Source organism: Lutzomyia longipalpis, chromosome 3, assembly GCF_024334085.1.
Source record: "Lutzomyia longipalpis isolate SR_M1_2022 chromosome 3, ASM2433408v1".
NCBI classification, from domain to species: Eukaryota; Metazoa; Arthropoda; class Insecta; order Diptera; family Psychodidae; genus Lutzomyia; species Lutzomyia longipalpis.
Genome location: NC_074709.1, coordinates 27,113,483 through 27,133,798, shown reverse-complemented (window position 1 = coordinate 27,133,798; position 20,316 = coordinate 27,113,483). Strand labels below are relative to the sequence as shown.

The 20,316-nt window shown below is 38.1% G+C and overlaps 4 protein-coding genes across 4 annotated transcripts; 2 read left to right on the top strand and 2 right to left on the bottom strand.

The window, feature by feature from the left end:
* Window positions 1–1,365: 1,365 nt before the first annotated feature.
* Window positions 1,366–9,671, bottom strand: LOC129793479 (importin-4-like). The gene is made up of 6 exons (XM_055833554.1): window positions 9,461–9,671; window positions 8,670–8,842; window positions 8,082–8,532; window positions 4,975–6,392; window positions 2,749–3,791; window positions 1,366–1,721 (listed from the first exon to the last, which is right to left on the bottom strand). The coding sequence occupies exons 1-6, from the start codon at window positions 9,512–9,514 to the stop codon at window positions 1,606–1,608; spliced, it is 3,255 nt and encodes a 1,084-aa protein (XP_055689529.1). The 5' UTR covers window positions 9,515–9,671; the 3' UTR covers window positions 1,366–1,605.
* A 122-nt stretch (window positions 9,672–9,793) lies between these two features.
* Window positions 9,794–11,435, top strand: LOC129793553 (uncharacterized). The gene is made up of 2 exons (XM_055833662.1): window positions 9,794–10,066; window positions 10,154–11,435. The coding sequence occupies exons 1-2, from the start codon at window positions 10,016–10,018 to the stop codon at window positions 10,385–10,387; spliced, it is 285 nt and encodes a 94-aa protein (XP_055689637.1). The 5' UTR covers window positions 9,794–10,015; the 3' UTR covers window positions 10,388–11,435.
* LOC129793477 (probable RNA helicase armi) lies at window positions 10,451–16,933 on the top strand. The gene is made up of 6 exons (XM_055833552.1): window positions 10,451–10,927; window positions 12,517–13,735; window positions 13,800–14,596; window positions 15,751–16,098; window positions 16,166–16,330; window positions 16,397–16,933. The coding sequence occupies exons 1-6, from the start codon at window positions 10,451–10,453 to the stop codon at window positions 16,829–16,831; spliced, it is 3,441 nt and encodes a 1,146-aa protein (XP_055689527.1). The 3' UTR covers window positions 16,832–16,933.
* On the bottom strand, window positions 16,863–20,307 carry LOC129793517 (eukaryotic translation initiation factor 3 subunit E). Its single transcript, XM_055833615.1, has 5 exons — window positions 20,123–20,307; window positions 19,582–19,698; window positions 19,356–19,508; window positions 18,612–19,294; window positions 16,863–17,232 (listed from the first exon to the last, which is right to left on the bottom strand). Exons 1-5 carry the CDS (start codon window positions 20,210–20,212, stop codon window positions 16,965–16,967), a joined length of 1,311 nt encoding a protein of 436 aa, XP_055689590.1. The 5' UTR covers window positions 20,213–20,307; the 3' UTR covers window positions 16,863–16,964.
* Between the last annotated feature and the right edge of the window lie 9 nt (window positions 20,308–20,316).

Here is a 20,316-nt window from a genome sequence, read left to right as displayed (position 1 = left end):
TATTTTTTTTATTTTCTTTACCTTGTCAGATTTTAATAAAAATTAACTCGATTTTGATTAGTTTTCAATTAAATTGTGTTTCTGTATTTCTCTTAATTTTGAACGACTTAATTGCGATTTTAGAATATTTAAATTCGTTTTTATGTGGAAATTTTAACTTGATTTTGCTTTGATTTAAACTGAAATTCAATAAAAAAAAATTTTGAGTTTTTAACCTTTTTTCTTAATATTTGTTAAGTCTATTTTGATTAATTAGTTTAATTTCTTTTTCTGTGATTAATTTTATTCAATTTTCACTTTTTATTAAGCTTTCTAGTAGTAATTTCAAATCTTAAACCCAAAACTAAACTTAGGTACCTGACAATTTCTCCTTCCAATTCTACCCCAGACACCCCTATCAACCGCCAATGCATCAAAGTACAGAAGAACTTCATTTTCATGCCAAAAAATAACTCTAAAAACGCGCAAAAATAAATCTAAAAATATCCAAACTGAAAGTTGAGGAAATTTCTCTGATTCATTGCCAATCATTCCTCGCAAATCCTCACCATGTGTCTCTCGAAATCAAGGGCAAAATCTCTTCTTTTCTACACTCCTTCGTGCTTTTGATGGGTTTTTATGACAATCTTCTGTTCCTCCGCACACGCAATCCTTCAATAACTTGACGCCCCACTTCACACTTATCGTGAAATTCTATCTCTAAACTGTTCTTTGGAGCAATCTCACAGCTCCTTCTGGCAAAGTTCTTCGCTTAAGCTAAAAGAAAAAAATTGATGACCTTTTGGCTTTTCCACGACGTTGGTTTGTCACTGTGCTGGAAAAACCCGCCAGATTATTGCTACAAAATTAATCTTTTGGGAAAATCTCACGACGACGGTGTGTGTGGATAATAAATAAAAATCAACAGTTTCCGGTTGTTTTAAGGGGGGGATTATTAAGAGAAATTTGAGAGAAGTTTCATTTGCAATTCCCCAACAAATACAGAAAGAAAGGAGAAAAAGACTTAATTATATTCCCCATAAACCCCATTTTTCTTGCCACCTGCGAGACGTTTTTCCTTTTCTTTCTTCTCCTCTTTTTTGACCTTTTAAATCAATACCCTTTTGTAGCTAAAATTTTACTCTTTGTCCGCCCCCCTCCTTGACCAAAAACAGCTTGGAAAACAGAAGGCAAAAGAATGAGGTCGGATGAATTTATTAAAATTGACCGGATGTTTCATTATTATACGAATTATTGTGCCCCAAATTTATTTGAATAAAAATTCTTCATTATTCAACTATTTCTTCTCTCTGCTCTGCACCCCAACTGCATGGAAAATTCACAACTCCATCAATTTTCCGCTGCGCAATAAAAATGCAAAAGAAATTCTCATTAAAAAGTATATTTTTTCTATCATTTTCTGTGTGGAAAAAAACATTGAAAATAATATTCTTGGTATTTTTTATAATTATATAAATCTCCTCACTTTTTTTTTTAACCATTTTCAACTCACTTTTTTTTATTTAAATTATAAATAACATTGAAAAGAAAATAATATGATTAACTGGGCTTATTTTTTTATCTTTTTTTATTTCTTACTTTTTTCTAAATGTTTTTTTTTTCATATTAAAAACTTGCCGCAAAGGCAGCTATTTCGGGATTATTCGTAATAACTTTGCCATATTGTTCCGGGAAGTCCTGTCGGATTTGCTGGACAAAATTGTAAATGTAATCACGAGTTTCTGCAGAAAAAACAAACAAACCAAAAGAAGAAAATTAGCCTTTTACTCAATATTAAAAATTGAATAATTGCCTTAATTATTTGATGAAATTAATCCCTTAAAAATACTCTAAATTGATTATTCTTTTCCTGAATTTTTATCATAAATTTGAAGGAGTTTATTCATTATTATGCTCTTTACATCATTATCAAAATAAACATTAGATAAATTTATTTTTAGAGACAGAAAAACATTTTAAAGAAAAACCTAAAAGAATTTTAATTTTTCGTTGAAATTCTATGGAAAAAGTCAACAAAAGCTCACAAAAAATTATATAAACCACGCCCCTATTGTAACTTTGCATTTTGTGTACATGCAGCATATGCTTCATTATCATTTGACGTTTTATAGCCCCAAGTTGGGCCTTTACTTGTGCAATTTTCAGTCTTCATACGTAAGTCGCGCATCACTATCATTGTCATCCACCAGACCTTGCGGTATATGCTTCGCCCGTTAAGTTTATTCTCAAATGCACATTGAAAAAAAATCAAATGGACATTTGAGAGGAAAAAAACCAAAAGAACTTCCATTTTTCGTTGAAATTCAACGAAAAAAGTCTACAAAAGTTCGTCAAAAATGCCATAAACCACGCCCCTTTTGTAACTTTGTATTATGTGTACATGGAGCATAAGATTCATTATCAAGTTAGAGCTATACAGACCCAAGTTGGGCTTTACTTGTGCAATTTTCAGCCTCTGTCAACGTTTTCCGGGGCCTACCGCCTTTGCAGCATATGCTTTGCCCCTTAATTTATCAAATATTCACTTTAGAGCTACGATTAGTGTTTTATAATCCTATTTTTCAATATTAAAAATCATCGAAAGAAGCTCTAAAGCTTATGCTCTAATGCTCCCTGTTGGAATTTCTTGAATATTTTTTCTCTCTCTTTAAGATTTTTTTTTCAAAATTAAATTTAAAAAAATGAATAAACTCCTTTCTTTTTAATTACAATAATAATAAAATAAATAAATAAAAATTGAACACTCACCATCATTGCTGTACTCCTTCTTCTGAAGAACCTGAAGTGCCACAAAAGCAATGCGCTCCATTAGCTCAACGAGCACCTGCTGACCCTGCTGGTAGGCCACGTGAAGGCACTTGAAGACAGCCGAATTCTCATCAAAATCCGTCCTTAGCGGTAAATACTGCACAAACACCGGCAGTACATCCTTCAACGGTACCAACGAGCTATTTGCAATGATCAGACGCGCCAGGGCGCCACAGATGTTATCCAGCGTATTTGCATCTTGCTCCTTGGTCACAGCACCAAACAGCAATTGCAGAATTTGCGGATAGAAATCATAGGCAAACTCCCCGGCGGCCATTACGAGCTCCCCCAGCCCGAAGACTGAATTATTCCGGATCTGATCATTCTTCTCCTGCACCCCGGCCATTAGGAGGGGCATCAGTGTCGCCATCCACGTATTCGTGTGCTTCTGCAAGCCCTCAAAACATTCAGCAAGGACCCCAACGACGTAGGCGCGCTCCATGTCAGCATCCTCCTTCCGGCGTGCCTTATCCAATTTCTCCAGTAAATGCGTAAAGGCACGCCCAAAGTACGGAGCAAATTCCTCCGGACGCATAGCCTTGCCGAAGCGCGGAAGAATCTCCCCAGCTGTCTCAATTATCGTCTCATCGAATTCACTATCTTCCGCCTCATCGTCGTTGGTCCCCTCGTCAAATTGACACGCCACCTTCCCCAGCATCACGTCCATCACGCACTCGAAGATCGCATCCTTCTGATCTTCAACACTAAAAACATCCCCCTTCAGCTTATCCAGCAACTCATTGAATGCCTCCAGGGCAGCCATCACCACATTCCTCTCCTCATCCGTACGGATAATCTCACTGAATTTCGGTATGAGGATCACAATGCACTCACGCACGGCTTCGGCATTCTTCATCTCATAGAAACTCACCGTGAATTGCGTGAGTGCCTCCACGGCGACACGACGAATGTCATCTTGGGGGTAATTGATGAGCTTATAAACCTCCTGGAAGGCTGTTTGGATGTACGGAGCAAAGGCCGCACTGCAAAAAGGCAAAAACATTTCGCAATATTAACCCTGATGTGCTCAAATTGAATAAAAGTTCCAAAAGTTTTTGAAAAAAAAAAAATCTTAAGAAAAGGTTAAGATTGTATTTAAAATTAAACGCTGAATGGATATTTTTTTGTTATTTAATCGTGAACAGACATTTAAAATTCAATTCAGCACTTAAAAATGTAAATTCAGCGTCTTATAAATATTTTCAGCAGTAAAAAATAATAAATCTCATCTAAATGGATATTCAGCGTTTTATTATGTTACATTCAGCACTTAAAAAAGTGAAAATTAAGCATTTTAAAAATGTGAATTCAGTCTTTTCAAAATATGAAATTCAGCACTAAAAAGATCTGAATATTCAGCGCTTATAAAAGTAAAGGAAATTCAACGGATTAAAAGAATATTAAATGCAATGAGTTAAAAAAATAAACCAAAGTCAGCACTTAAAAATATAAATTCAGCGCCTAACAATAGAAAAAAAAAGACTCGTCAAAAAAGTAAATTCAATCCATTAGGAAAATTTAAAAATCCACACTTAAAAACGTAAATCCAGCAATTAAAATTGAGTTAAAAATGTGACATTTAGCGCTGAAATGAATTTTGTTTGGCGCGTTTTAATAAAAAAATTAAACCAATGAGTTACAAATGTGAAATTAGTGAGGTAAAAAATATCAAATTCAGCACTTGAAAAAAGTATATATAACTAGTCATTAAAACAAAAAAAGTTTAGCGTAGTTTAATAATTTGAAAACTAAACAAATTTGTTTACTAGCTTACATAAAAAAGTGCTGAATTGAGTTTTAAACTTATCGCTGAATTTTTTAACCTTCATAAATTTTTTTAACTCATTAATTCCACTGAAAAGTCATATCAGCACTTAGAAATATTAATTCAGCACTTTTGTTTTTAAATCAAAATTGAATTCTTTTCAATTTTTTGTGCTAAAAATAAAATTAAAGTCAAAATTCTAAAGGAAATTCCAAATACAGATATTTTTTAAATCTCTTTAGGACCTGATGAAGTAAATTCTCTATGAGATTCGAAACGTCTTATAAGATTCTTTCATTACCTTTTTACTTTTTTATTCTTTTTTTTTCATTTTAAAGCCCTTTTTCTCGAATTAATCTTAAAATTAATCTTGAAAAAAAAATACCAAAAGAGGAACTCACCCAGAGTGCAGTGCGATCTCCCTGAGGGCAATAATTGCCTCCTCCTTCTCATCCATAAATGCATTCTCCACCGCAATGGCCACATCGTCGTCATCATCCTCATTGTCGGACGTCTCAATGTCAATATCTTCATCCGTTTCAGCCACTTCCGTGCCCACATTGTAGATATCCCCACCATTCTCTTCATCCTCCTCATCAAAGTCCGGCATAATCCCCTCCGTGCTCTTCACACTCTCAAGCATTGCTGTGACAATGGTGGGGAGCACTGAGGCAATATCCTGATTGAGTACCTCAGCAACGGAGGCAAAGAGATTGTAGCAAGCACGCTTGAGATCGGGCTCCTTGCAATCCTCAATGAGCGCAAGCCCAAAATTGAGGGCATCCGAAGAGAGTGGCAGGAAGTTCTCCTTGCCAATTGTGCGTGCTAGAGCAGCGAGTGTGTCAATGGCTTGTGGCCTTAGAGCACGGAGATCCTCATCATCCGTCTTGACGAGGTAGAGCTTGAGAATTTGAATGATTTGCTGGAAATATGGCAGCATTTCGTATTTTGCTGCTGTTGCTGCAGCAGAAATGGCGCTCAATGAAAGTTCCCGGAGATGCACGGAATACGTTGGATTGAGGGATTCAAACAATCTCTCCATGAGCAATGGGAGATGTGGCACAATGGCATCTTCGAGATTCTCACAGAATGTCTCCAGAGCATAAAACATTCGATCAATGTGCTTCGGTTCCTTCCCCTCGGCACGCAATTGAGCACACAACTGATGCAAGAACTCAAACAAAATCGGAAGAATCTCATCGGCATACTTGCTAATCTCCGGCTGAAGATGCTCCGCAAATTGCCCGAGTGCAAAGAGAGCTGCATTCCGCACAAGGGGATTCCCATCGACAATACCCTGCTTGACACACGCCAACAACGGCGGCAGATACTTCGTGCAAATTGTCTCAGCACATCCCTCCGCAATGACGGCAATACACAAATAAGCCGCCTTCTTCGGCAGCGGCTCCTGCCCCGCAAGCGCCGGCTCCAGCAATGCCAAAAGGGGTGGAATTAGCTTCTCTGGTGGCACATTGAGTGCCAAAATGTCCATTGTTTGCGTTGCACACGTCATTGGGCTTGACATCTCCGTTGAACCCACAAAATATTCCTCCTCATCATCATCCCCAGCCGGTGTGGAGGCCATCAAATTGAACAACACCCCAATTATTGGCTCAATCATCTTCATCTTTATTATTGCCTTCTTCTTGAGGCGCACAATCTGCCCAAGGAATGTGATACCCTGCACCCGGACACTCTCATCCAGTTGCTGTGTACTCGCAACAACAAGTGAATAATCCACCAACAGCTTCAAATGTGCATTCACAACACTCGGCATGGAATCACCAATGTATTCCAGAATTTCGAATGCTTTTATAAACTACACAGAAAGAAGAAGAAAAAAATATTGAAGGAAGACGTCTTTAGAAGCTGCTAAAGATTTTTCTTTTTTCGTGAAATTTTAATGGAAATACTTGTTAAAATCTTTGGGAGAAGTTTTCAAATTCTTTGCTCATTCCTCAAGATTCTTTTCTCATTAATTTTTATTCAAAAATCAGCATTTTTCTGTTCGAAAATTCTTTTTTAAATGTTCATGTGATAAAAATTTTAATTTGAGGTTATGCATTGATGAAAAATACTTTGAGGTTATGTCATTATATGATTTTTTTTTGTAAAAAGCTTGGAAGGATTTGAAGAATTTTTATCAATGTTTTGCTTTTCAATCCTGAAGATTATTTTCTTATGAATTTTTATTCAAAATTAGGTTTTTTTCTGTTCAAAAATTCATTTTTTTTTTATATTTTACGGCCGCAAACTTCATGTCCATAGGGCCAAATTCATTTTTAAATGTTCATGTGATAAAAATTTTAATTTGAGGTTATGTCTTTATTTGATGCTTTTATTGGAAAATATTTGGGAGAATTTTTGAAATTGCTTATCAAAGTTTTTTTTACTCATCTCTGAAGAATCTTTTCTTGATTATTTCAATCAAATATTTGCTGTTTTGATTGCACAAATTAATTATGAAATGTTTATGTGATGAACATTTAAAATTGAGGTTACGTATTGTAAAAAAAATATGAGGTTATGTTGTTGTTCGACTCTTGCAAAATATTCAAAAGAATAATAAGGATTTTTCATCCAGTCTGGAGAACATTTTTTTGTTAATATTAATCAAAAGTTTTCTTTTATTTGTGTTAAAAATCCATTTTTGAACTTTTTTTTTGCTATGAAGAATTGAATTTGAGGTTTCAGGTTTAATACTTTGAGGTTATGCGTAAAACTTTAAAAAATTAATTCTTTGAAGTATTAAAAAGTTTTTGATGATTTTTTTCTTATTTTCATTTATAAAATTGATTTGTTATTTATTGCAATTTCTTTTAAAACTTTTCATATACCTAATAGAATTGAAAAAATGAGTGAAACTGAGGTTATATACTGAATTTTTATGAAAGTAATCTAGGACATTTAACAAGTTTTTAATGAAATGTCTCTGTAAATTCTTTGTTTTTATCTGGAGAATATTTTCCAAATAAATTTCATGAAAACTGATCAATTTTGAGGTTAGAAACTATTTTATTTTTCTCAATTTTATAGAAAATTATTGTTAAAAATTCTAGATATTCTTCAACTCTCTTTTGCTCATTCGTAAAGAAACTTTTCCTATAAATTTTCTTTCAAACATTTCCCATTTTCTCCCCAAAATTTCTTTCAAAACTTTTCACGTGAGAAAGATTTGAGGTTATGTTGAAAAATTTTTCAAATAAATTTTTTTTCTCTGAAAAATAAAATCTTTAATCTATAAAGAATCATTTCTTTGCAACTCTGTCATCTTCCCTAATTGATCTCACGCATTAATTCCCCCCACTAATTGATTTCACGGGAATTGAAATTGAAGTTATAAAAGCACAAAATGATGACACAGTAAGATAGAGAAAATAAATGAAAATAATAACATGAAAATCTTTTCTCTCTCTGTGTAATGATTCAGAGCTGAGAAATTTCATTTTCAATATGAAATTAATTAAATAAAATTCAATTAAATGAATTTTCATGCAAAATAACTGACCTTGTCGGGATCTCCTTGAAGCGCATGGAGGGCCTTTGTGATGTCCGGAAGGAGATTTTGGTAAATGTGCTTATACTGTGAATTATCCTCTGAGCAATTGACGAGATTCCCAAGTGCCACGAGAATGTGGTACACCACGGGATTCCCCATTGTCCCTGCCCTCTCACTTGCCGCCAGGGCAGCTGAGAACATCTCACTGATTGCCTGAAGATGCGGCAGGAATTGATCTGGTGCCACCTCCGTGAGAATATCCAATGTATTCGCCCCAATTTGGCTGAGATTCGCATCATTGGCCGAGCAATTGTCATAGATGAATTTGAGAACATCATTCGTCCATTGATCCTTCTTTGGGAATTCATGACGTACAATTACGCCAATAAAACGAATTACCGCATTACGCACATAGCTCTCGGGCTCCATCAAAACACGCTGAAGAATCCCATTTTTTATCCTGAATTAAGGAAAGAAGAAAAATCTTAATCTTTCATCTGGAAACTTTTTAACTCTGATAAGATTTTTTTTTCTGATAAGATTTTCAATTGGAATTTCCTAAAACAATCAGAGAATCTCACAAAAGGATCAACTTACATGTCTCTCGTTTCTTGAGGCAAAACCTGCCAATTTCTCAGCTTATCGAGACGTCTTCTTAGTAAAACAGCTGAGTACTGACGAACTTGCGGATTTGCCGACGAGACAATGAGCTCACAGAAAGCTGGAATCGTTTCCGGGCGCTTGAAGGCTTCCTGAAGATCATTGGTGGCCTGGAAAATAAATCAAATCCAAAATTCCATCAATCACGCACCTTTTGTTGCATTTCTCTGGCATTTCTGACGCTCATCTGGACCACAACGTGTCCGGAATCACGGGAACGGATGTGGGAGGGACGATGGTGGAAGAGTAAGAGAGAGAGAGCACGCGACGGAAGCAGATTTGCTGCCGCGTGGAGGAATTTTTCACAATTTTATTCGACAACACACTAAAAATAGATTATGGAATGTCTGTTTGATTGTACATTGTGATTGTACACGACCCCGAAAAAGGTACAGCGAGCGAGAGAAGCAGGAACAAAAAAGAATTGAGCATTGTTGGGGGAATCTGTGGGTCAGGCAGAGCAGCAAAAAAAATCATTGCTCATGGCACCCGGCAAATCACGCTTCTCCCATGAAAAAATGAATTTTCTCCTTCAATTTGGGATTGTTCCTTGTATTTTATGCTTAAGTATTGTGAAGAAGGACATAGTGGAGGGATTTGAGGAAGACACATGGCCACAATGTGGGTGGATGCGTGGGAAAATGTGAGAGAACTCCTTTCCGGACACGTGTTTCATCCAAATGGAATTTTCGTGGTGAGAAAATTGAATGAATTTCACCGATATTTACCTTCTTCATCACCTCATTGTCACCTCCCAGCAGATTCAGCACCAGCTGCTCCATTTTTCAGATGATTTAATCACAAATCTAATGGATTTTTCACTGAATTCTTCAACTACAAAGGGACGAGGAAGATCCGTTCAAGCGTCTGGATTTTTTCTTTTGATGTGTTCCCTAACCTCACTTTTAGTTTCTTTTTGCTAAAGCAGCGCCACTACTCCAACTATGGTCAATGAGAGAACTATTGTGCTTTTTTGGAAATTAGATTTTCACGAATTTTCTTTATTTCCCTAATTCTCTCAACGCTATTCAGCATTGCATCTCTTCCTGGTTGAGAAAAATCACATCCGGCTGGGAAAATTAATAGAAAAACACAAGAAACCTGCAAAAAACTAATAGTGCGAGTGAGACGGCAGGACAACAAACAATCTTCTCACTCAAACTATCAATTTTGAGGTTAAGAGCGAAATTCCCAGAAAAATCCCTGGAATCAGCAAAAAACGGGCTTCCTTTCGCGGAATAACGTGCTTGATCAGTTTTACAGTTGCGCGTCAGTGGTGTAGAATGTCCAGTGAGACTAAATCTTCTGGAAAATCATCGGGGGAATCGAAAGATGTGAGTTTTCCTCAACTTTCTCTTTACTTTCTCTTCTTTTGAAAGCTCCGGAAGCTAAACGGGCTGTTTTTTTTGGGTATTTTCCAGTACGTGGCTCAACTTATTAGTCCATACAGTACATCTGATACACCGGATTTGGATTCATCTCGCCGTCAGGCGTACGCTTGTTCCAAATTTATGCTGTACATGGAAGTTGGTGAGGATAGTTTGCAGCTGGAGACGCACGCAAAGAGACTTCACAATCTCCGGAAGGAGTTGTCCTACTTGAAGAAGACTGAGTGGAAATATGATCCAATTGACAAGCTAATCGGGCAGTCGTAAAGTATTCTGTGTTAATTTGGGGAATTTCCGGGGGAGGGATAAAGAAAGAACTGAAAAAAAAAAATGAATACTCTGGAGATGGTGTTGGATTTGGCCTTCTCGCACTACCTTCGGACACGTCCGGAGTATGCGCAGAAGAAGCTAGAGGAGGCCCTGAAGAAGCTAGAAGGGCCAGATGATGATGATGCTGAGCGCAGGGAAGAGGAGGAGCGTGAGAAACGCTACCGGGAGGAGCTGAAGCGTTCCGGAGAGTGTGTAAAGAAACAGGGATGGGTCACGAAGCTCCTTCCCTCGTACGGGGTGATTGACAACAACTTCCGCTTCGAGATTGACCTGATTAAGGAGTTTACAAACTTTGCTGAGGGTTGCCGGGTGAGCTATCTCGCCTACAAACAGCCCGATGGCATTGTGAAGGTCGTAAAGATTGATTCAGTGCTGCAGGAGGCATGGGAACGTGGGAACTTCAATGAGCAGAAGATCTTTGAACAAAATCTCGAGGAATTCTACGGGACGCATCTTAGGAAGATCAACGGCACTGTGGTGAGTCTTTTTCCTTTAATTTTCCAGATTTTCTTTCATTTTCTTCTTTTTGATTTTTCGACACAATGATGGTCGTGAAAATTGCAAAATATTGATAAAAATCTTTTATAAATTTATTTGTTATTTTTAATGAAAAAAAAAGCTTTAAATTATCATTTTCAAATGTAAAAAATTCTCCGGATGTAAGGAAAGAATAAAAAAGGTTCTCCGTATCTGAAAGAAATCAGAGAAAAAAATCTTAGTTTTTTTACTTCAGTCTCATTTTAGGTAAAAATAAAAGCAAAAAAAGATTTAAAAAAAATCTCAGAAAAAGTTTAAAGGCATATAAATTGTTTTTGTTCAGGAGTAAAAAAAGGGTCCTGAAAAAGGGAAAAAGCAATAAAGTTAAAAAAAAATTATGACCATTACTAAAGGAGATCATGCACGGCAATGTAAAAACTTCCTCTCTCGCAGAACAATTTTGACCCATTTCATCTTGTAGAGAATAAAAATAAAAAACTAAGAAAAACATTAAAAATCGAGAGAGAAACTTCCCAATATCCACTTAGGTCACATAGAAAAATGCAAAAAAAAAAAAGATTTCCAAAAAATTCAAATATTGCGACGCCATTTGCATTTTTGTCCCTATAAAAAATGTTTCAAAAGTTTTTTGTAGATTTGTCGCGCATTTTCCGCGGAGGTTTTTTCTTTTTCAAATTAATAATGAACATTTATTACAAGAAAATTGAAACTTTTATTGATTGAATTAATTTTGTATAATTAATAAAAATGCCAATTATCTTGTAATTGAAAAATAAGAAATCTCCGCGGAAAATGCGTGACAAGTGTACAAAAAAGTTTTGAAACATTTTTTAGGGGGACAAAAACTGCAAATGGCGTCGCAATTTTTGAATTTTTTGTCAATCTTTTTTTGCATTTTTCTATATGATCTCAGTGGATGTTGGGGATTTTCTCTCGCGATTTTTCTATTTTTTTCTTATTCTCTACAAGAAGGAATTGGTTAAAATTGTTCTGCGATAGAGGAGTTTTTACATGGGCCGTGCATGAACTCCTTTCTTCAAGGGTACAGAATTTTTTATTTTCTAGGCATTCCAAAAGTTCCTTGGTGACCATTATTTGAAGAATTTCCAGAGATTCTTAAATAAATTCTTCCATTTCAATGTTTTTTTTACTGTACTTTTTCTATTAATTTTACAATTATCTAGAAACTTGAAGTTTGATTTGATATGTTCCCGGAAAGTGCCCTAAGTGGCTGAAAGTTGTGCAGTCATCCTGCCCAATGCATCAGGAAGTTTCTAAGGGATCTTAGGAACTTCCTTTGCAACACCCGGCTGATCCTTGATGACATTTAGAGGTCAAAATCTGAGTTTATTAAAATACTTCACGCAATTCCAAAGGGGACTTCCTAAATGGACAGATTTTGCCCTGAAGATGGCATCAAGGATCAACCGGGTGTTGAAAAAGGAGTTCCTGAGATCCCATTGAAACTTTCTGATCCATTGGGCAGGATGACTGCACAACTTTCAGCCACTTTGGGCACTTTCCGGGAAGCGAATTGAAGTTGCAAAAATATAATGTTTGCCTTTCAGGAGAGCCTCGTGGAGTCGCACGGGAGCACAATGGTTAATATTGAGACGGAAGTGGAGCGAAATGTGACGATAAACATCTCAACGGTGGAGATTCAGTTCAGACCCATGGCCGGGGATACCATTATCCTCACGTGCAAAATGCAGACAGATGATCAATTCTTTGACTATCGCGGGGCCATCCTCAATTGCGTCTCAATCACTCCCGTGCGGAGTATCGTGGACATTGGAACGGTCTCCAGGGTGGATCCATCCGGAGGCGGAAGGATCAACAAGAACATCTCCTTCAGCCGGGATGCCCTGGAGCCGGATTATGTGCCACAAATGGGGGATGTGGTGACGTATGATGCAATTGAGAATATCAAGGAGGAAACTAATTGGCGCTGCCTCAAGCTGGTACTCACAAAACGCCCGGAATTGCTGCAGAGTGATGACAAACCGCCAGAGCAGCAGCAACCGGTGCCGAAGGATGAACGTGGGATTGTTGTGGATGACATTCAGCAAATTTTTCTTGAGGATGTGGAGCAAAAAGCTGAGTTGGATATAAGGATTCGCAATACCTCCGCACGGAGTCACAAACTCTTCCGTCTCATCATTCCGGTGGCGAAGAAGTTCAGTCAGTTGGAGCTTCTTTCACCCACAGTCGATACGTCATTTGTGCTGGAACCGGGACAGGGGCAAACGTACAAGTTTCTCGTGAAGGGGCGCTTCTATGGGCTGTCTTCGGAGAAGCTTGTGTGGAAGTTTGCCGGAGGGCTTCACGTTGAGCGACAGGTGGAGATTCAAGTGGGCACGGATGACAAGGAGGTGCAGCACCGGCCACAGAGGCCATCCCGATACAACAATGGGTACGTGCGGGAGTTTGGCCGAACAGATGCGGATGTTGTGCGTGGGGGAGCACTGAGGAAGACAACGGGGATCATGCCGAAGGTAATTGGGCAGTATTTAGTTCCGGATAACATCAAGGAGCTCGTCCTGGGGGCAAGTAACAGAATTGACGCAGAAGATGGCGTCTTGAGGGCCTACCCGGTGCTGAAGAATCCCCTAGAGCCCCGAACGTACTCACGTTTCTTCCATAATCTCCTCTTCCTGGAGGAGCTGCAAATGTGGGTGGATTTCCGGGTGTACGATCGCACGGAAGTCTTCTTTAAGCGTCCCGAAAAGGATTACCTTTCCCTGGATATTGACAATGTTGCCGAAACGAGGCCTTCTCTCATTTTGGGTGAGTTTATCCTTTACATTCTCTCTTAATTCTTAACCTCACTTTAATATCCTGTCGCGTTTAGGCGATATAATTCGTGCCACAAACCCATGGAACACGCGTCAAGTGTTCGAAGGGCACGTCCATAAAATCCAACAGAATCGTGTCCTCGTGAAGTTTGACAAATCCTTCCAGTACAACTACAGAGGGGAGCTGTACAATGTCCAATTTCACTATACACGTGGTCAGATCCGTAAACTCCATCATGCCGTTGAGAAAGTCTTGGAGCAACTTGGCGAAGAAGTTATTTTTCCCGTTAAAATTACCCCCAAAACCCCCCAAGTGGACGTAGTGTTGAACGATGAGAGGATGATTGATCAGAAGACGGGGCAGGAGCTGAAGTGGTTCAATGAGAAGCTCAATGAGTCCCAGAAGAGGGCAATAAAGAATATCCTACGCGGAGAGGCACGTCCAATGCCCTATGTGATTTTCGGGCCTCCGGGAACGGGGAAGACGTACACAGTGCTCGAGGCAATCCTCCAGATTGTTCAGAATATCCCTCATGCACGTGTACTGGTCAGTGCATCGTCCAATAGTGCGTGCAATCTCATCACAGAACGTCTCATTGGCTGCAAAGCTCTCCTCCCTGGGACCTTTATACGCGTCGTGGGGCTCAGTGCGATTGATCGGCAGAGTATTCCTGAGCACCTTCATGCGTACTGTGCTCTCTGTGATATCTCCATCGACGGCACAACGAGCAATGAAGTCAAGGAAACGGAGACAGGCCTCAAGATGTATTGCAATTCAAAGTATTTGGCAGAGCATAAGGTAATCATTGGAACGTGCGCAACACTTGGATCCTTCATGTCGCTGAATCTCAAGGTAAGGAATACTTTGTAGTTTGGAGAATTATGAAGAATTTTCTAAAGGGCAGATCAGGGTTTTATTGTCAGATCTGGAGGGAAAGTTTTTCGGGGTTCATGAGCGTTTGTTGATTTAGGCTTCAGTCTGAAGAATAGGCTTCAGTCAAGAAAACAGGCTTAAGTCTTTAAAATCTAGGAAACAGACTTCAGTCTAGAAGGAAGGCTTAAGACTAGAAGAGAACAGACTTCAGTCTACAAAATAGGCTTCAATCAAGAGAATAGACTTTAGTCGAGAAGACTGACTATGGTCAAGAGAACTGGCTTGAACAAAACAGTTCCTATGTTAAGTTCTCTGAAAAAAATCCTGTAGGCCCCTAAAAGTTCTGCTCTGTAAAAAAAATCTCTACACTGAAGCCTTATTTCTAGAAAAAAAAAAGAATCTGTTAAATTAAGCCAGTTCTTTGAAGTTTTTAAACTTGAGCCTGATCTTTAGATTAAAGACAATTTTCTAGAGCAGAAATTTTAAGGACCTGCAGGATTTTTTTTTCTAGAAAACAGACCTAATTTTTGTAGACGGAAGTTTTCAGTCTAGAAGTTCTGCTTCATTTTGACTTCATTTTTATTTTAAGAGTAGTCTAGACGGTCTAGACTTTAGATCAGATTTAGGCAACCGGTTTTCTGTTATAGAATAGCCTTCAGTAGCAATAAGGCTTCCCTCAGACAATACAAATTATTTGAGCAAGAGAGCTAGAATTCCTTTAAACTTTAGGCCTAACTTTAGAGGAAAGATTTCATTTTATTATACAGAACAGGCTGTATTTTGTTGAAGGGTAAACTTACCTCAGAAAATAAGATTTATTGCAGGTTGAAGGCGTTTTAGTTTAGAGAACAAAATGTAGTCTAGACAGGCTAGAAACTGATCTATTACGAATGAATATCTTTCAGTCTAGAAATATAGTTGGATTTTTCGTGACAACAGATCTAATTTTACAGAGCAAGTCTGTTAAAGTCTCAGCCTATAAAGTTGGCCTTTTTTTTAGGACAGAGAATTCAGTCTAGGACGTAGAATTTTTCATACAGAACAAATCTTGTTAGGTCCTTCAGAAGAGCCTATAGCTCCTAAATTCAGCAAAACCTGAACGATAGGAAAGTAAAGAATCCTTCCTATTGCAGTCAAATCACTTTACGCACGTTATTCTGGACGAAGCAGGGCAATGCAATGAACCCGAAACAATCATCCCAATGAGTTTGCTGAATATGGAAATGGGTCAAATAATCCTGGCAGGAGATCCGAGACAACTGGGACCGCAGGTTACAAGTCCAATTGCCAAAAATCACGGACTTTGTGTTAGTTTTCTCGATCGAATTCTCGAGAGATTCCCGTATGAGAAGAACTACGAACGGCACAAGTATGGCTTTGATGAGCGGCTTGTGACGCAGCTCATCTACAACTACCGTAGCCTCCCGAGTGTCCTCAAACTCTACAGTGATCTCTTCTACGATGGGAAACTTATTCCAACGGTGAGTTGAGTCTCAGTTTGAAGCTTTTGGGAGATTTCTGAACGGTTTTGTTTCGTTGTATTGTCAGATCGCCGAAGAGGGAACGCCTGAGATTGCTTTTCTGCAAAAGTTCCGTCCTATTCTTTCCGATGAAGCCGATCCGAATCACGGAGTTTTCTTCTTCTCAATCGCCGGTGAGAATCGTCAGGATCCAGATAGCCCATCCTGGTACAATCCTTTTGAAGCTAGGAATGTAAGTTTATCAATTTAATTTATTTTTTCCTGATTAACATTTTCTGCTTCTTTTCCAATAAAACAGATCAACTCACTCTTGAAGAAACTCTACTCAATGGGCATTGAGCATTCGGATATTGGCATCATAACGCCGTATCAGGCACAGGTGAAGCGTATTCGGCTCTTCCTGTATCAAATTGACCCGGAAAAGTGTCCCAAAGTGGGTTCAGTGGAGGAATTTCAGGGGCAGGAACGGAACATTATAATCCTGTCAACGGTGCGATCGTCAAAGAACTTCCTGGCGCACGACTTCAAGTACTCAATGGGATTCGTGCAGAACAACAAACGCCTCAATGTGGCCATCTCGCGTGCCAAGAGTCTCCTCATTATCTTCGGGAATGCCTTCCTGCTGGCCAATGATCCCAATTGGTGCAAACTCATACGCTACTGTGCCGAACGGAATGCCTTCACGGGTCCCCTTCCACCACAAGTTGTCCTTCCGGAAGTCTCCGAGGAATGAATCCATCTTCCGGAATAGTTTTAAAATGAAATTTCTTTATTTTTTTTGTATTCCTTTCAATTTATTCAGATGAAATATAAATCCAAAGAATTTATTACAAAATACAGTAAAATACTCGGGAGATGGGGGCGCTCTAAGAGTAGTACTTCCAGTTGTTGTCTCCACTGTCGTTATTCTTGGCGCGATACTTACGCTCCACAAGGCCAGTTAGGGTCTCTGAGCGTACGCACAGGGAGTCAATCTTCTCCACAAGCTGCTGATAGGGGCTCAAGGGAGGCGTCCCCATTACAACGTGCCCCAATTTTGAGTCAATCTTCGCATCGAGACGTGCATTGCGAATGAGATTGACGATCCAGCATTCAGCCTCATCCTGCTTCATGTTTAGCTTATCAGCCAGCATGCTGGAAGGAAATCAGGGAATTACACAAAGTTCTGACTTGAAATTCCTTAATTACGCCTAAGTTTTTATTAAAGACTTCACTTCTTTAAGTTAGGTCTAAGAATTTTGTAGCTAGGCCTAAATTTTTTTCGCTGGATTTAAAAAGCTAAAGCCTAGATTAAGAAACTAGGACCTAGACTTAAATGCTTGGGTCTAGCTTAAAAAATTAGAGCTAGACTGAAAAGTTAGGCCTAGACTAAAAAGTTTCGGCGAAGAGTGAAAAACCTAATTCTTGGATTAGAAAAAGTTAGATGTACGTACACTAAAAATATAGGCCTAGATCAAAGAACTTCGGTCTAAACTAAAAACTTCAAGCCTAGACTAAAAAACTCAGGACTACCCTACAAAATCTAAACCTAACCTAAAAATCTAAAGATTAGCCTAACTACAGTTATGCTACAAAATTTAGGCTTAAAGTAAGAAAATTAAACTTTGCCTAAAAAGCTAGAGCTTTTTTGAAGAGCTCGGTTTGTAGCTTCCAAACCGAAATCTTGTATTAGAAAAAGTTAGAATTAGACAAAAAAAAATTAGTCCTTACTTTAGAAAACTAAAGCTTAGTTTAAGAAGAGTAAGCCTTAACGAAAATTTTTTTAGATTAAAAATTTTAATTAATTTAGATTAATTAGTACATTTTTAGGTCATTGTTTTCCCCCTAGATGACTGTATTTTCTTAACGAAGAAAATAAGGCCTATACCAAAGAAAATTAATCTTGGATTATGTAAAGTTAGGTCTAGACTTAAAAACTCAGGACTAGCTTACAAAACTTAAACTTGATTTAAGAAAAGTTAAGCTTAGTTTAAAATATGAAGGTCTAGTCTGAAAAATATTAAACCTAAAATTAAAAAAAACAGGACTAACCTTAAAAACCTCAAATCTAGACAAAAAACTAAGTCTAGTCTAAAATTCAGATTCTTTTAAAATAAAAAGTAAAACCTAGTCTAAAAGTCTTAGACCTAGAACTTTAAGACTAGATTTAAAAAAAAAACTAAATATTGAATCAGAAAAAGTTAGATTTAAACTAAGAAACTAGAAAACTTGGAACTAAATTTAAAGCTTAGATCTAGTCCAAAAAAAATTAAAGTTAAAGAAAAGTAACATTTAAAGGAGAAAAAAACTAGGCCTAACTTCGAAAAATAAAGTTTAATTTAGGAACTGTGAAGCTTAGTCTTAAAAAGTTAGGACTGCATTGAAAAAAACTTTAAATTGACTTAAAAAATTTAAATTTAACTTAGAATTTTAAAACTAGATCAAAAAATTGAAGCCTTAAAGCTAGTTTAAAAAAATAAAGAATGTTTAAGAGGACTTAGGCCAGAATTAAGAAGTTAGTTAAATCTCCTCACCTGATGGTGATGCACTGATGAATCCTGCAGAAAGTCTCAAAGATCATCAAACGGGCATTCTCAACGAATTCCGCGAGGCAGCCAATGATGAAGAAATCATTAATGATCACCGTCTGGCATTCGTGCAACTTCATCCGGGCGCTCTCAAAGTCAAAATTCACGTAGAGATGCTCGAGGAATTCCGTAATTGGATCACGATACGTGTAGGATTCCTGCTGGATGACCTTAATCAAATCCTTCAGGGCATTCCTGTGGGTACGATTGATGATCACCGCTGTGGCCAAGTAGCGCAAGATGTGGGGGCACATTGTCTGGATTGCATTGAGATAGAGGGGCTTGTAGAGGAACATGTCAATAATGAGATCCCTCCCCTTGGCGTGATTGAAGAACACCAGGACACTCCAGTGAATGAGCCACGTACGCTGCTGCAGTGCCTGGACATTCGTAAAGTTGCTGTTATCAATGTACTCCCGCAGACGATTGAGATCCTCAAGGGCAGATGACCAGTTCAGCGTTAAAATCTCCGCTGCGAGCTTCCCCCAGAGGACATTGAGGTAATTCTTATCCGTCGGCTGCATCACGAGGAGGCAGAAGTACAAATAGGAAATGGAATCCACGTAATTGCCGCATTCATAGAGATATTTTGCCAACTTGTACACACTGTCCAACATCTCAATTTTGAACTGAAAAACAACAAAAAAAAATCAATTTCAGGCTCCTTTAGCACCTTCCGGGCACACTTACATTGAATTCCTTCTGCAGAACATTGAGGAGAGTCTTTGAATCCTTCATTGAATCCGTATTTTTGAGATCCTCCACAATTTTCATCAGTGGAGCAATTTCATTCTGCAACTCTTTGAGTTTTGTGAGAACTTTAGCACGTCTCTGGGCCAGTTCCTGAAAAAAATTCGTGGTCAAACAGATGGTTAAAAACTCTTTCCGGAAAGAATGAAAATTTTCTTTTACTCACTTCGGGCATTTGTTCGCCTAAATTGAGGCGTTTTCTCGTGTCCATTGTATAATCAATCATATTAGTCTTCCCCACTGTATCCAGGATGTACTCCAGCAAGACTTCCTTGCTGTAAATCTGCAAAAGAAAGCCGGGAGGGATGTTTTGAAATTGCCAGCAAGTCGTTTCATTGCTTTCATTGCAATAAATTGAGGTTATGTCTTGATTTCATTGATTTTTCTCGCTTTTCTTCTATCTTTTTTCACGAATTGTTGTCAAAAATAGATTCTAAAGCAATTTTTGATTAATCCTGACCAAGAATTCTGAAGAAGAAGCACCCAGGATGTATCAGAAATGCCAGGCAATCAAACCATTAACCGAATTGAGGTTATGTTCACCTACACCCCCAATTTCATTGGTTTTTCCAATTCCTCAAAACTCTTTTCCCAATAAATCAATTCTAGATCAATTTTGAATTAATCTTGACAGAGATTTTCCCGGAAAACTCACAAATCTCAAGAGATATGGGAGGAAAACTCAACCCTTCCTGGAAGGAACTTACATTCTTGTCACAGAGGAATTCCAGGAGTGGAAACGTGAGATGCCTATCGAGGAATTGGCAATTGCGCGATGTTAAATCAAATTGAGCCATTTTCACTAATTTTCCACCACGAAAAATATGAGATTTATTGGAAAATTTATTTTCAAAACGTGGACAAACTACGGCTTCTAGCGCCACACTGTCTCACTACGGCG